This window comes from Zootoca vivipara, chromosome Z1 (assembly GCF_965207765.1).
Source record: "Zootoca vivipara chromosome Z1, rZooViv2.hap1.1, whole genome shotgun sequence".
NCBI lineage: Eukaryota > Metazoa > Chordata > Lepidosauria > Squamata > Lacertidae > Zootoca > Zootoca vivipara.
In genome coordinates this window covers 55,754,982-55,772,724 of record NC_142583.1, presented here as the reverse complement: position 1 = coordinate 55,772,724, position 17,743 = coordinate 55,754,982, and the positions used below count along the sequence as shown (strand labels likewise).

The 17,743-nt window shown below is 39.3% G+C and overlaps 1 protein-coding gene across 2 annotated transcripts in view; it reads right to left on the bottom strand.

Moving 5' to 3' along the window:
• Window positions 1-566: 566 nt before the first annotated feature.
• Window positions 567-17,743, bottom strand: part of STPG2 (sperm tail PG-rich repeat containing 2) — a 217,166-nt gene continuing 199,989 nt past the window's right edge. For both annotated transcript variants that reach the window (XM_060278456.2, XM_088660493.1), the window contains 2 exons: window positions 2,037-2,185; window positions 567-816 (listed from right to left, as the gene is read on the bottom strand). In XM_060278456.2, coding sequence (XP_060134439.2) covers window positions 783-816; window positions 2,037-2,185 — 183 coding nt within the window. In that variant the 3' untranslated portion in view covers window positions 567-782. The remainder of the gene's footprint in view (window positions 817-2,036; window positions 2,186-17,743) is intronic.

Below are 17,743 nucleotides of genomic sequence, written 5' to 3'. Positions count from 1 at the left end.
CCTCTAACCAGAATGGCTGAAAACCAAGATGCAATACAAGGTTGTATAAAATATTAGTTACTGGTAAGTAGCAGTGTTGGGCTGCTACTTACCTGTAACTAATACAAAACAAAATTTAAAAATTCCTGCCAGTAGCACCTTAGAGACAAACTTAGTTGGTCTCTAAGGTGCTACTGGAAGGAACTTTTTTATTTTATAAAATATTAGACCTTCCCAGAATAGACCTATTTAAATTACAGGCATGACTAACTTAGGTTCATTACATTTAATGAGTCTTCTCTGAGTGTAATTTGGAGAATACAATTCACTTTTTAATAGCAAAGAATCTCAAGCACATACTTGTATTTCTGCTGGTTGTTTCTGCAATCTACATGAATTTAGGGATGTCTATAATGTTGCAAAAGCCATTATGTTTGCCACTCCTGCTGACTGATAGCTCAGGCCCAAATACATACACTTTATTCAAATACTGTATGTCATTAACATATTCTGGCTTTCATACATTCATCCAAAAAAACTGGACTTGTGTGTGCTAAACAAGGTGTTGTCTTGCAAAGAACAATATATTAATTTGCCAAATAACTTTTATTAAAGGTTATGGTATAAAAGCAGAAATGTAGAGGAATACATTGCAAAAGACCAGGCACAAGGAAGAGAATTTCACAAAGAAGCAAAATAAAGAAGATATATTGAAAAGAGCAGTTTTTATATCCCAGAAGACAAAACAAACAAATGATATGAGGACGTCATCAAACTGTTGACATTTCTTCACAGGACAACCTTCAAACGGACCCAGCTACTGTGGTTTCATTTCGTCTGTATGGAAAGAGACGGGGTGCATTTAATTAGGTTTACCCAATTGTCCCTGCTTAATGTAGGTGTGGGTGAACATTCCCATTCATCTCGTCCCTTCATCCTCTTCCTTATTATATGTGAATGACTGGCAGGAGACCACCTGGCCTGTATACATGATACATTTGAACTGAAGGAAGCAGACACCAAATTAGTCCATCCAATCCTCCTGAAAAGCTCTCTGCATATGCTCTTATAACTTTGATTCTCAGAATAATAATTTCTGCCTGACTTTGTCCATCTATTGTTGCTTCTGTGAGTACTGGAAGGAAGACTGCTCCCTGCTGCAAGGCCCATTTCCACCTGGCCCAGGGGGCAGGGCCCAGACTCACCCTGAACAGCTAAAAGAGACTCCCAGAAGGCCTAAGGGACATTGCTGGAACAACTCTTGGGTTGGGGCAACTGGCTAAAATGTTTTAAAATGTTTTTAAATATTTAATTTTGGTTCCTCTGTTTTGTTTTTGTTGGGTTTGAGTTGGTTAAATGTTTGGTTGGGGTTGGCAAAACAAAATAAAACAATTCCTTCCAGTAGCACCTTAAGAGACCAACCAAGTTTGTTACTGGTATGAGCTTTTGTGTGCATACACAGTTATTTTAATTTGTGTATAACTGTAAACTGTTTTAGTTACAGGTAGGTAGCCGTGTTGGTCTGAGTCGAAGCAAAATAAAAAAATTCCTTCAGTAGCACCTTAAGCTCATACCAAAATAAAAACTTAGTTGATCTTTAAGGTGCTACTGAACTAATTTTTTTTATTTTGTAAACTGTTTGTTATTATTTATGATGTTGTTGTTGTTTGTATTGATTTATTGGTTTATTTATTCTTCTTTAAAATGTTTTATGTTTTATTATGTTTTTATATATGCTGTAAGCAGCCCAGAGTGGCGAGGTATAAATAAAATCATCATCATCATCCTATGGTCCCATAATCTTGTATTTATGACTAAGTAAATCTAGTATAGCCTTTGCATTATAAGACTTGCATAGCTTGGTCTTTAGTTTAAGAAGATGAGCTATAGAAAAGTTGTCATCTAATTTATTATTAGTTTTAAACTCTTGAGTTGAAAACTGTTTGCTTTAATTCAAAACACAGAAAATCTTAGCAAAATACACCTGTAAATTCTGTTTACCAGCCTGCATTTCTTAGTAAATATAAAGGCAGGAAGTATGAAGTTATCGTACTCACTTTTTCGAGACTAGTTCATTCGACACACAGAAAATATCTTTCTCTGTCATAGGTCTATAAATGGAATTGGCCACTTGAATCTCAACCGGATTATTCAATGTTGCATTGAATGTTCTCTTCAGGACTGTATCTTTCAGAAGTGGACTCAGCTATGAAAACAGAAACATATAATATTATATTATGGTTTTATCTTGCAGATCAACTAGGAGGTAACATCAACTGATTTGAGAAATGGTTTGGCGGGGGGAATATAGCTGCTAGGAAATGAAGTTTATGAAGGTTTCTTTAGCCACCTCTGCACTTCACCTCTGGGAATAATATGAGGATTCCTTTGCTACTCAACTTTCCTCTTCTCAATGAAGTAGCAGCAAAATAATATGATCTCAGTGAATGGTTGAGGCCAAGGGCCACTTCACACTTTATATGTATCCTACAAGGAGACAATCTATTAGAGAGATTGTACACCCAAGTACATCTGAGGTATGATGGCAGAGCAAGTCTTTTATTTAAATATAAGTAAACATTTTTCAATACTCGCTGAGGCACAATGAGAATAAGTGCAAAAATGAACTTCAAAATCCCAACCCCAATCCTCCTGCTGATGAGATAAATCATAATGTCAGGTTTGAGTGTCATGGGAAACTATCAGGTAGAAGGGAGGGAGGGAGAGAGAGAGAGAGAGAAAGAAAGACATATCAAACACCTTCATGGTACTATCTGACTGAAATGTATTAAACAGTTAACCCCTGACTTGATTTCCCACTCTCCTGTCCTTGCTCTCCTGCCCCTTACTTACTTATTGCTTTTCAGTTTGTCAAAACAGTTGCACACAAACATAAAATGTTGAGAAAAAGTAAACATCAATCTTACAACAACACACATTACACCAGTTTACTACAGCTTTCCTGCTTGATTTCACAAACCACTGGCAGCTGCTCTTCCTTAAAAGATCAAAGGAGCGGTTCTGTATCAAAAGGGATTTTAAATCCTGTCTTTGATTTCATCAAAATGTGCATTTCGCAAAACAGGAATGCTGCGCCTAAATTTCTATTTAAAAACAATGATTGACTCCGGATATGTCTTTGATGGAACTTCACTTACTGGATACTCCATGGGCAGAAGGATGAGGAGGTTATTTACAGCCTTTCCTTATTTCCCCCTGCTGTCCCCTATGCTCTTCACAAATCTGCTCATGAGGGTTGGGGGACCTTCAGGAACAGTGTGCAAAGTGGTACAGGAAGGAGAAGGAATTCCCATCATCCCTGACCACTGGTCCTGTTAGCTAGGGATGATGGGAATTGTAGTCCCAAACATCTGGAGGGCCGGAGTTTGCCTATGCCTGCTCTAGGCAGTTAATGGATTGGCAGCCTATAAAGAGTTAGAGCTCCATCTTTGAATGGAAGGAGTCCTTTTGTTTGCAGAGCAGGACAGTCATAGTCATCAATCCAACCCATTAGAATTTACTGAAAATGTAGGATTTAATTTCCTTCTTATAATGCCACAAATTCTATTGAGATGCACCCCTGATTTTCACAATGTGTTGGGCCATCAGATCCTGAATCTGGCATTTCAAACCTAAAAAATAACTGAGTCTGAAATAAACTATTGTGGAAAAATGGGCTATGTGAAACAAATGGACCCATTCTTCTTTGACAGTGGTTTTTGAACTATGTGCCAAGGAATTGCAGGGTTTCTTGGAAGATTATCAGGCCTTCCTCACTGAACGAATTAGTAATAGCAAACATGTGTCCCCAAAAGACAGCTAGACCACCAGTGCAGAGGAGGAGTCTAGGGTACATTGTATGCTGCATGCAGAGGTTTTGTAGAAGACACACATAAATTCCTCAGCAGGTGAAAAGATCAATGTTGCTGTAGAACACAGAAAGTTTGTCTTTATGCTTCATGTAAGCTGAAAGGTAGATTTGGAAACACTTTGCTTAACAGCTACAATCCTTGTTCTTTGAGCAAAAGGCCATGGTGGGGACCTGGATCTGACTGTAAGACCAACCCAAGGGTAAAAATACTGTTGATCAGTCTGCACAGATATTGACCTAGGCAGCGAGCAACTTGACTACACATCAGACAAATCAATAATCGCCAGCAAAAAGCTCTCGAAAGTACTGATCAACATAGATCTGAGGCTGAGGTCAGTAGCTACATGTCCAAAAAGAAGAGATTAGCTCAGGCATGGACTAATGGCGTGAGGCAGGCAGCGAAACAAGAAAGGCAGATCCCAGCTGCATTTCTATCAGCTGAAGAGCAACGTTTATGACCTCTGATTGGAGCATACGAGTGAATGGTGTTATTTTTTATAATCACATTAACTATCCTGTTCTGATAAATGCTTTTCATTTATGTTTAGCTTCTCTTAAAGGGACCACTGACCATTAGGTCCAGTCGTGACCGACTCTGGGGTTGTGGCGCTCATCTCGCATTATTGGCCGAGGGAGCCGGCGTATAGCTTCCAGGTCATGTGGCCAGCATGACAAAGCCGCTTCTGGCGAACCAGAGCAGCACACGGAAACGCCATTTACCTTCCCGCTGTAGCAGTACCTATTTATCTACTTGCACTTTGACGTGCTTTCGAACTGCTAGGTTGGCAGGAGCAGGGACTGAGCAATGGGAGCTCACCCTGTCGCAGGGATTCAAACCGCCGACCTTCTGATCAGCAAGCCCTAGGCTCTGTGGTTTAACCCACAGCGCCACCTGCGTCCCTTCTCTTAGCCTAAGTTAAACCTAAGTCACTTATGAACTTGTTTAAGTAAAGTACTAAAATTTGATTTGTAGGAAGATTTAGGATCACATATCTTCCCCTAGGCCCAGTGCCAGCTCCCAGCAGCACTGCCCAAAACAAGGGTGGCCATGGTTTTTGAATAATACAAACCATGAACCTAATAACAGTACATCTAGCCTTGGCCACTCAGGTCCTTCCATATATGAAACGTACAACAGAATTCCGGCTAATTTCATCTAATATATTTTAAAAGCCCAGAAGCTGAGACCCTACTGAAAACCTCCCCAACCTGCACAGAAAACACATAAAGCAAATGGAAACCCTGCTGAAACAATAAATTGCTCAGCAAGCGTCAATATTGTGAGCTAGGCCAGCCAACACAACCCAAATTTTGGAGTCTCTTGCTGTATGAATTATTCATTTAATGTCTGGAGGCTTGAAGACAGACGTGGGGAAAAATGCAGACATATGGAATCTGAGATTGAAATGCAATATATTTAAAAGCCAGGACCACCAAATTAATGTATTCACACAACACACCATCTTGCTAGACAACTGACCACTGATCATAGCTGCCAAGTTTTCCCTTTTCTCACGAGGAAGCCTATTCAGCATAAGGGAATTTCCCTTAAAAAAGGGGATAACTTGGCAGCTATGCCACTGATGTTTGTATTCTAATTCTCTTATATACAAGCATTTTATCTCTCTCCCTTATCCATCCTTCCTAAGATAAAAGTTATTAGTTAAATATAGTCCTACTAAGATCCTAATGGTAGCACATACATACAATTGGGCAGCTAAAGTAAGATCCTTTCGTCAATAAAATATCCCTCATTCCTATTAAATAGTACCCAATCAAAAAACAGTTCATGAAAATTCAGATGGATGCAAGATGTAACCTCTCTGAGATTATAGCCTTAGGCTATGCAATTCTAGTGGATTCAAAAAGGTAACATGGCTTGGCATTTGAAATTAAAATTCTTTTAAAATATTTTTTCATTGAGCTTTATTTAAAATGGAAGGGGGAAATGCAGCACATACATATTAATTTTTCTGTCAGTAGTACTTTTAGTCACAAGGGGGAAATCCAGACTTCCATTGCATGTATGAATTTCCACAGGCTTCCGTTTCTTTCTCTCTCTCTCCAGAATTGTACAATAGGTGAATTTGGCCCATTAGTTTATTTCTCTCTTCCTCCAATTATTTTCTTGTATTAGTTATCTGTGTATATTAAAGAAAGTATTGACTTGTTGAATTTCTGCTGTATGTGCTTCTCATCACACTGGGACTTCTTAGATCCATATGAGCTTAGGCAGCAGGCTGAAACACACAGCCTTGCTACGCATAAGATAAAAATAAAAATGTGTGTATTAGCTATTTTATTGTGTGCATTAATATTTTATTAACTGATAGTGTGATTAAAGAGTCGAGTACCAATTTTTAAAATGAATGAATAAATAAAAACTTATGTCACCAGACTTTATCTGTGTACAGTACAGTCATATATGCAATTCCCAGGATTTCCGAAATCCTTCCACCCTCTTCTTGAAGAGGATTGATTGTGGGAATTGATTGTACATTTACATGCCCCCAAGCCATATGCTACCATGTGCATATAACAGGCAGAAGGTACAGGGACGAATGGAGACCGCCGCCCATTTAAACAACAAGTGGCCACGCCCCCTGGCTAACCCGATTGGTCGGCCAGGGGGCGTGACGCAGCTGGGCATCCTAGTGACGTGGCCAGCATCCCTCCACCCACAGCCGGGTCACTGGGAGGTCCCGGAACTCCTCCCGCAATGCAGCCCCCCAGAAAAGGGGAGCTGTCCTCTTGAACATGTGTCTGAATTGGCCCTTACTTGCTTCAGTGTGGTCCAAGTGGTGTTAGCTATCATTAAGAGTCAAGCAGCAGTAATCTAAGCAGGATAACTTTATTTAAACAAGGTTGCGTTCAACTGCTGGTTTTCTCTGTCCCTCCTGCTCTTTCTCTGCGCTGCTTGTGTGACTCACTTCAAGGTGGCTGTCCCCTTCATCTGTGCCTTGCCTGAGTCATTAAGTTTCTCTCCCTGTCTGTGGTCCCAACTCTCTTACTTAGTTCGGCATACAATGATACAGAGTTCCCTGGAATTATTTCTTCACAACGTACAGAAACACAGGGAAGCAACTCCCCGGTGGCTGTGGAGCTTCTATGCCACAGACTGTATGGGTATAAATCTCTTTCATTCTCTGATATGCCAAACAGAGTACAGTAATACCTCAGCGAACATCCGCCTCGTCTAGCGTCCGTTCCGGCGAACGTCCGTGGCAAACCCGGAAGTACCGAAACAGGTTACTTCCGGGTTTGCCGCTCGCGCATGCGCAGAAGCACAAACCGCTTCGTGCACGTGCAAAGATGTGACACTTTGCCCTGCATCCTTTTTGGCTAGTGGCCAGGGCTCCGGAACGGATCCCGGTCGCAAAACAAGGTACGACTGTATGTTGATTCGATATATACACTTAAATTTATGTTACAATATATTTCCCTGAAATCTTAAAAATTATGTTAAATGCATAGACTGAACTCCCAAATATTGTTAAATGCATAGTCTCAATAAACCAACTTATACAGGTGCAATCGAACAATGTTTGTCTGCCAATGTTTGGTGCAGGAGACTGTAGGGAGAAGAATGTTCACTTGCAGGACATTGCGTATCACCCAGTGTTGTTGTTTTTTGTAACAATATTATCAGCCGAAAAATGAAAATACCAGACCTGCAAGCGATTAATGGAAACATAGTGGTGATTCATTGATTAATGCATTTTCTGCTTTCGTTTTCCTCATACTTCCTTCAGCTTTATATATTCAACTTACCCACTCTTGTGACAAGCCATAATAGCGAGCCATTGAAGAGGATTTTGCAGCATATTAAAAAAAAACACCTACTATATTTCCAGCGGATACCACATTATGTAATTAGGTTAATTTTTGTGCTGTAGCTCATTAGGCAGCTTGACAAAAGTATTTGCATAAAATAAACATCTAGTAAATAATTTCCTCATCTCTAAATACTAAAAACTAGAGTTCTTCATGTAGTAATTTGGCTAAGTAGGCGTAATCCTCCTAATAGCTCCGATTTCAATGCATATTATTTCCAAGAATGGGGACACAAAGGCAGTGGATGGAATTTCTCATTTACAATTCAAATGTCCTGAAAGCACCTGTAGATTAAAATTGCAGGCAATCGAGTATTCCAAATAGAAAGGACGAGGGAGAGAAACATTAGGTTTTTGGTTACAGCTGAGACAAGAGCAGATATCCATCAATATAGGAGCTACAAGGCAAGTTGACTAAGATGCTTCTGTTGAGGAACCCCATTCAACTGGGTGTTTTTCATTTTATTTAAATATACTGATTGTTAACTGAGTAAAGTGAAAACAAAAAATAAATGCTTAAAATATTTTGCATTCTCACAACCTGGAATGAGGCTGCAGCAGGATGCTTTAAAATGTCAGCATATTCAGATCACTGCATAAAAACAGTCAAAAATATGCTGGTTCTTCTCTGGGTACATTCAATAAGGCTTTCTAGGATACCAGTTAGAATTCTGGAAGTATAACTGATTAGCAATGCACACTTGCACATACTATGTTCAAGCGCACATGCATGGAAATTGCTCTTGATTTCTTTCCTCGTCCTATGTTTCATGTGTATCTGGGAAATTGTCACTGTTGATAAACAGAGAGATGCTATAATAAACAGGTAGTAAATGAGAATGGTAATAATAACAGGACTTTTCTGATGAACAGCTTTATAAAGCTGGTCCACAGAATCTGGGGCTGCATAAATCGAAGAAATAACTGGGGTTAAGAGATTTTCTCCTATTTCACGCTGAGTAGAATTTATTTTCACAGAAGATGAGATGATTTCTTTATACCTCTGCAGTAGCATACAATATAGCAATAAGCTTAGTGAGAACTCAAAATGTAATTCATAATCCTCAGTCGCTTCTCACACCTAAATAGTTTCCTGTGTGCTTATATAGTCATTCAATGGTCTATTGCAAACCCCAGGAGAATCATAGTATAATGTTATTATATTGCATGCATTTCAATAGGCTCAATGAATGCATTCAGAAGTGGGTAAAATAATATTGTCTCCAAAACATTATCATACAACTCTAGTATAATTTTTCCTGATCACACAGTATATGAGCTATGTACAGTATGAGAAGCAATTTAAAGGTTGAATGAACTGTGCTGATAAGAATCTACAAGCTGTCAGCAATTTCTGAAATACAAAAAAAGAAGTCTTATCATCTGCATTAATTCCATCATTTACTTTTGCTCTAAGCTTGTCATTTTATTGCAGGTTTCAGATTCCAGAACATATATTCAGGTAATGACACTGTTAAAAAATTACAAAGATGTAATCTTTCCAATCAGCATATTTATCACCAAGAGAATAGTGGGAAAATAATTAGCATTTTTAAATTGGTTTTAACAATTAAGTTTTGAGCACACATTTTGAGTACACACACACCCCATCCCCAAAAAAGGTGAAAATGAAGCATAGCATTTGAACAGTAATTCTATTGGATCTGCAGGTGAAGGAAATAAAGCCAACTCAGAGAAGGAATTTATTAAACGTGCACCTCAGATTGATGCTGAGCTTTGAGTTACACAGCAAGCATATGCTCTTAAAAAACAATTCTGGATCTGTCTTTGAAGCCACATCCCAAAAATGTGCACATTGCTACATTGCCATTGTTCCAAGACAATAGTTCTTGCTGTTTTTCTAAATGGTTAAACTCTTTTTGATTAACAAAGAAACTGATCTGAACCAAAAGAACTACAGAAACCAATTGCATGATTAATTCCACTGCAAACCTTACTTTGTCCTGGGGTATCTAACAACAGAATGTGGACCTTTGGCAAATGAGTTATTTCAATTATCTGATTACTTTATTACCATTCATTAGTAATTTTCTAACACAGTAATATGGCACATGTTGTCTTTCTATATGGTTCTCTTCTTCAAACAGCTGTTAGCCATATACTAAAAATGAGTTGGGTGGTAAGTACAAAGCTTGTGAAACCATATATCAGTAGGAAAGTTTTATAGCTTTAGGGTTGCTTACAAATCAATTCCTTGGAGTGGGACTACCATTAGTAGCTTTTAAGACTGCCTGGAGCTGTGTCATTCACTGCTGTTTTGACACATTAATGCATTAATAGTATGCACAAGGCTGACATAACTTCTCTGGTGTACTATTATTGTAATTATTAGAAGTCTTCCACCCGGACAGCAAAGTTAAGAAAGGTGACAAAAGAGTATGTAAATACTAAGACATCCTTTAAGCACCCATTTGTCTTTGACAGCACATAATTAAGAAATGGGCGGGCAGGGGAACATTGAGATAAGGATTGTCTGCTACGGATCTTGTCAAAGAAAGTAATCAAGGAGCATGGAGACAGTTGGATGAAAACGATGACATGTGTACCCAACTAGTTATCTTGTTTCAGTAGAATAGAGTTGAAAAACCATAATATAGTGAAGAATATCAGGCATTATGGTCCATTAAGTGCCTTTGCAGTTAAAATGTTAGATTCTTGATTAGCTATTTCTAACATGCCCATTACACGTTATAGGACTCAAGCCAATGTCTAATGAGGGTGGCATATTTTGTATAATTTGTCATGCCACTACAGAGCCATTCAGTGGAATTTAATCTAGAGTTATAGCCAAATGCAAGTCTATGTAAGTAAAATAATAAGATTTGTCAGTGACTGGGAAATCATATAGAAACCATATTTCTTGCCTTCAGCTAAGCCAAATCTAGGACACAGCACACTGCTTGAACTTCCTGTGCAACCCACTAATTGGAGTTACATATTTTGAAGAGCAAAAAAGAGGACACATTTGCTGACTTCCACTTTTAACTTTGGATCTCTATGGTGGCTGGATGTGTCCTGGAAAACGAGGACATATGGCAACAGATAGTGCATGTGTCATTCCTCAGTTCCCAATTCATCATGAGTGCAAATATTCAGTTACTGGGTCTGAGTGATGTTCTCATTTTATGTCCCCGCTCCAGTCAATACTGTGAACACAACTCTGTTGGTTAGGTGGGTGCTTGAGGCACCAAATACTCAAAAAAGCTGTGTGGATTATGCAGATCAACTGAACATAGCGTGAATGCAGATGCATAGCCATCGACCAAACTGCACATTCATTTCTGCACCAAAGACCAGAGTAATTACTCATATCAATGCTAAGTTTGCACTAGAATGATATCAAGTGCAGCACAGGTGAGTTGATGATGATACAAGTCACTGTTAAAACAGGGGCAAGTTGTAGTGTGAAATAAGTTTAAGTCAGCTATTGTTGTAGTTATAAATACTGACTTCCATTTTCAGCACCAGAAGAAACTAATACATTTTTAAAGGAAGTCAAAATAAAGTGGACAATTCTGAGAACACCGTGGAAAAGGGAATGATCAATAATATGGCAACTGCAGGATATATTACAGAGCCCAACAAAAGTGTTAATAGTTTAAAATCTATGTACCAGAGTAGGCCCTAGTCTTCAAATCAGAGCCTATATATCCAGTTGTTTTGTTTCTAAGCTCTGAATGGTTTCTCAGAGGCAGGAAAGTGTCTATGGCAGGCACCCCCAAACTTCGGCCCTCCAGATGTTTTGGGCTACAATTCCCATCATCCCTGACCACTAGTCCTCTTAGCTAGGGATCATGGGAGTTGTAGGCCAAAACATCTTGAGGGCCACAGTTTGGGGATGCCTGGTCTATGGTCATTCACATTAAAGAGATCTACCTACCTACAATTGCTGAGTTGTGGTTTCTGAAGCAGGCTCAAAAATCTGTAATCACTCTTCCAACATAATGTTTGTATTACATTATAAACAGTTTTAATATGGGGGCATTCCACCCAATATATGTAAGAAATCTGCCCATATTGTTTTATAGTTTCAACAATTGCTCAGCCCTCTTGAAAAAATTTGAGCTGTTCTGTAAGGAGTTACAGTCATTAATGAAATGACTGGGTATTTAATACTGCATGTTCACATAATTCTATTATTGGGTTATCTCAAGGATTTAATTATTAAGCCTAACATGGAATAGTTGGTAACTTTTTCAAAAAGTATGCATAGCTGCAAAGTGGCGGAGGGATGCTCTGCTAATCAAAGAAGTGCTCACAGTAATTTGGAATACATAAATATTATTTAAATTAACCTGGTATAAATGATTGATACAGAAGACTGGGTAATGATCAACAGATGAATAAGACTGCTGGTGGTGATGCTTTGGAATAGGAAGTACCCGAACAATATCCAACATTACACAACACACACACCCTTGCTCTATTGTAAGATACACATGTATGTTGTGTGTGTATAAAATGTATATTTTCAAGACCCACCTTACTTCTATAATTTTGTTTTAAACTGTTTTTAATTTTGTGTTTTAGTTGCTGTAACCCACCCTGGCCTTTGGGTGAAAGGTGGGTAATAAATTGTAATAATAATGATGGTGATGTAAATTCATAATGGGCCTTTAAAAATCAGTATAGCTCTTTCGAAGTGGTTTGGAAACAGGGAGCCTACAGCCTATTCCCAGTTATTACAATTTTTGAAATGCTTCAGAAAACAGTATAGAATGTAATTTTGCATTAAGGGTAGGTAGTGTCATGATAAAGATTTATGATACAAAGGGTAGCTGCCTAGCTTTGAAACACACTAGAGCTCTTTGCATCTCTCACTTTTATTAAGAGACTCCAGCTTGCTCCTCTTGGCAGCTTGACAGATGTTTCTTCTCATATCTCTCACCTTTGCCACAAGGACAGAGCAAATTTGATACAATACTTACTTGTTAGCTTACTCTCAAACAATGTCATTCTCTTTAACATTCTGATAGATAATATAACAGAAGATAAGGAAGAAAAAATATTGCTTTAGTATTAATGAAGAGCAACTTGTTAAAATAAAAAATACACTTGTGCCTGTTTAAAGCACTGGTCCAACCTTTGACTCGGAAGACCCTCTCGTAGAGAGTCTTATTTTTGTTCAGACGTTGTGTGTTGCTTTTTCTTACCCATGGCAACCAGTAACAAAAGACAACATTGTTGGCATAGTTACAAATGTTTAGCTACCGTGTTTCCCCGAAAATAAGACACTGTCTTATATTTATTTTTCCTCAAGAAGGCACACTATGGCTTATTTTCAGGGGATGTCTTATTTTTATTACACGTCCAGCCTCGCCTCTTCCTTGGCGCCCTCCAGAACTGTGCCTATCACTATGTCTTATAGCTTATATTGCACAAATGCTTAGAAATCCTGCTACGGCTTATTTTATGGGTAGGTCTTATTTTCGGGAAAACGGGTATCAGATTGGTAAACCTTCCTTCTTGCCAAACCTTTCTTCGGAAGCCAACAATTTGGGGAAGACCAAATAAGCAATATTGTTATCATTTGCCATGTACGCTATATAAAACTTAGGTTTAAAGAAAGAATGAAAATGTTCTGCCTGGTGTACATAGTCTCAATCGAATATCACTTTATTAGAAATGACTCAAAAATGGAATCAAATAAAAAAATAACTGAAGAGATACTATTTCTTTACACAAATGAAAACACATTGTAGTAATCATTTGTTTTGTTTTTAATGTTTAATGTTCTATTATGTTTTTATATATGTTGGAAGCCACCCAGAATGGCTGGGGAAACCCAGTCAGATGAGCAGGGTACAAATTAAACAACAACAACAACAACAACATGGACAACAACATGGACAACAACATGGAATGTGGATAGAAACAACAAGTGCAGTTCATATGTCACAAAGATATGCCAAAGCTCCCATTGGGTATAATGCAACTGAGTTTCACCCATGGTATGTTGGTGTAAGAATTGAAATATTACTCCCTTTCAATGTGTTCCACTATCCCAACAACAATTTTTCAGCAGCTGGGAAACATGGAGATGCCTGAAGCGTGCCTGACCTTAAAACAGAGCTGTTGCTTTGATCAAAGACAATGTCTTTTGAGGATGACATAAGCCTACAATATGGAGCACTAAAATGGAATTACTTTTCTTTAAGAGCCTGAGTGGGAAGATTTCTGAATGTGATACAATGGGGTTTAATCACAGATGGCTCACACAGTGATCATCCTGTTGAATTCGGTTGAAGAAAGCCAATTTAATTGTTCCCAAGCTCCCAATTCAGCTCATTTAGTAGAAAAAGGTAAGCCCAAGTTTATGCAGGCCAGGAGGCTTAAAGAGCATATATGATTAAATTATAAGGACATTTACCTATTTTGTAAAATCAAATTGCAACTGAAAGCTAGTACAGGCAGTTTTAATATAAAATGAATATGGCAATAAGGAAATGAAAGTGACAGCTGAGCCAAAATTAGAAGTGCTTCTCTTAATATAGTTGAGGTGACTACAACACTGGCCATGCTGGCAGGGTTAATTAGAACTGGAGTCCAACAACATCTGGAGGTCCTCAAACTCCCCATACTGTAACCACTTCGACAGGCTCCCAATCCCTGGTGCAGATAAATTTGCATAGTAAATTGATGCAAATATAGCATTAATTAGTCACAGAGCTAGGTGACTCAGTTCTATAGTCACTGGAGAATAGACTAAGCAACTTGCTGCCATTTCCAACGGAACTGTTACCCTTATATATTTAGAAATACAGTGGTTCCTATGATTGCGAACGGGATCTGTTCCAGAGGCCTGTTTGCAACATGAAAAGGCCGCATCCTGAAGCGCCTCATCTGCGCTCGTGTGTGACACAATGTGGTGCTTCTGCGCACGCGCAAAGCGTGATTTAGTGCTTCTACGCAGGTTACGGACGCGCCGAATCCGGAAGTAACCCCTTTCAGGACTTCCGGGTTCGGCACGTCTGTAACCTGAAAAGACGCAACCCGCAGCGGAAGTATCGTGAGGTATGACTGTATTTCATGATCAAGAGTACATCTCCCATTGACCCATCTTACCCAGTACTGTCTACCCTGACTGGTAGCAGTTCTCCAAGGTCGTAGCCAGAGGTCTTTCCCAGTCCTGCTTAATGACAACCTTTTCATTGTTAAGTTTTGTAGTCCTGGTCTTTCTCCATGCAAAGCATATGCTTTACCTATGTACCGTATAGTTTCACCTTTTTACATGATTTTCAAGAACATGGTCGTAAGAAAAATTATGCAACTGCCTTGCTTAAGCTAAGCAGCTCTGAATCTGGTAACTGTCTGGTAGGAAGACTGCTTGGGTGACACTGTGTATACCTCCTTGCATTAAACAGTAAGAAATACATGAATAATCTGATATGGCCACCAAATCCAGGGACAGCCAACATGGTGCCCTCCAGACAGCACCCCGTTTACACACGGGTTACGTTTCAAGTCACTTCACACATCAGTGAAATCATGTAGAATTGAAACTCATTGAAAATGCCTTCAAACCCACCACTCCACCCTGCCCTGCCCCCATTCTGCCCTTTTAGTGATGTTTCAGTAATGTCTTTATGGCATTTCTGGGCCACTTCTGGGTTTGACACAATGCGCACGTATACACGGTCATGCACATATTGAATGCGTGTAAATGGCGGGGGGAGCAGCTGCCTGTTCAACAGTGAATTCAAACAGTACAGCAAGGTGTCCATTGAAGAGAATAAAAATTTTGCCATTTAAGAGCTAAAATGACTCAACTCACCTCATCACTCAAGTCTGAGTTAAAACAGGGGGACCACACTAGTGTAAATGTATCATTGAACCTCAGGATTCATTAGAACAGCTCAAAGTGTCCTAACGTGACACAAAAGAACATCATGCCGAAGCTTTGCTAATCCTTGGGGAGGGGAATCAAATGATATCCTCTACATATATCCTCTGCATAACTTGGTTTGAAGGGCTTCACCACTTAAATCATACATCACACTCCCTTTATGGCAGTGCATCATAATTTTCTTTAGCTAGGAGAACGCACATAAAGTTTTAAGCATTATTTAATGAAGATGACACATGAACCACATACGGAAAAGCAATATTAATAAAAAGTGTGTAATGTATTCTGATATCACAATAAGGCTCTTCCATTCAAAATGTTTCTTTCAGAAAATAATAAATAGCTGAGGTCATATCAATAAAGCCACACTATGATATATTACTAGGAAGCGGGTTTTTTCAGCTTCTTGGGATATGCTGTTCCACAGACAGCTGTGTAAAGTAATATGTAGTTGATTTACACCGCCATCTTTTAGCACATAATAACGGCAACTGCCATATGATAAATTGAAAGCATATCACCAAACCGTAATCTTGACACAACTCTATTGTCACACGGAAGACAATCTTACTCAGCTAAGAGTGATCGCCAAAGATTGTCACATGACGGAGTTTGTCTCCATCAATGGAGGCAAACTTCTCTTCTATGACTAACACTGCAGCATAAAAGTTAACTTGGCTCTTTGAGTTCAGTGGTAGTCAGGGGGATTTTCATGTAAGAAGAGTTAAGCATCTCAAAAGCCCCAGGCAAATTAAAAGAAGAAATAAGCAGTGGTGTCTGATGAGCCTCTTAGATGTCGGAACACTGAAAAGGCCCTGTTCCTGGCCACAACCTCTCTCACTTCTGAAGGCGGGGAAGGGATGCTCATGAATGAGGGATGCTCACAGGGGCAGGTTCTTGCAGAAGATCAACCTTGTGGGTCAAGGTGGTCCTTCAGAAACAGCCCTCAGATATCCCCATTCTCCCAGATGTACCCGCTCTCCCCTGCAATTTTGTAAGGATGGAAAAGAATGGGTACCACTGGGTTCTCCCAGAAATATAATTAACTTGGTGGAAACTTTTATTATTTTGGCATGGTTCTATAATAAAAAAGAAGCATGCAATGTAGCATAATGCACATGCCTGCATTCAGTAGGCACCTTCTGTGCCAGTTTTTAAATGCCCCCTGATTTTTTTTTTCTATTCCACCAGGCCTATCCAGGCAATTAAGAATACATCTTTCCACAATGGTTACCCTGTTTCTCATATTTTAAGGCATCCCCATAAAATAAGCCATAGCAGGATTTTTAAGCATTCAAGGAATATAAGCCATACCCCGAAAATAAGACATAGTGATAGGAGCAGCAGCAATGCCGGCCGCGGCAGGAGGAGGAGGAAAAAAATAAGACATCCCTTGAAAATAAGCCATAGTGTGTTTTTTTGAGGAAAAAATAAATATAAGACGTGTCTTATAATATGAGAAACACGGTAATTGATGTCCATTTTTACCTTTTTTATAGGGTTTTATTGTCCAGTTTTATGCTTTATTGTTGTAAACCACGTTGATTCCCCCCCTTACACAGTGGGATATAAATATTTTTATAAATAAATAAATGCATCTAACACAAAAATGAAGTAAAGCACGACTTCCGGTAATGGTGCGCTAGGGAACGGATCGCGGAGAGAAGAGCTCCGGCAATCGTGGAGTTCTAAAAGCAGACAAAGTACGCTTTGGAGGGGGTTGGCGCCTAAAAAACCCCTCCAAAAGAAAGGTGAGGGTACGGGTCCCTCACTGAAGTTGAGAAAAGCGGCGTGATTTTGGCAGAACTCGGCGGCGGCACCTTCTAATGGTGAAAGTCGCTGAGAGGAGCCGAACGCAAAAGCTACACAGTGTCTGCTGCAGCGGCGCCCGAGAATCTCCGCTCCTAGAAGGCATCAGAGCTCTTCGACAAGATACATCTTAACGATACGCCGACCGTGAGTGTTACAAAGCTGATATAAAGACTATAAATTTAAGACCGCGGTCGTGAGGTTAAGTCGAAGGAGTCATAAAACGCATCGCTGTTTAATTGCGAAAGAGCCCTCTGACAGAATAAGAGCTGCTTACTGAACGGGTCACTTTTAAACGCGCCGGGGAAGTCAGAGAGACTGAAAGAGACAGGAGAACTGAGCGCAAGAGTAAAAACAGAATTTAATTGAATAATAGATCACTAT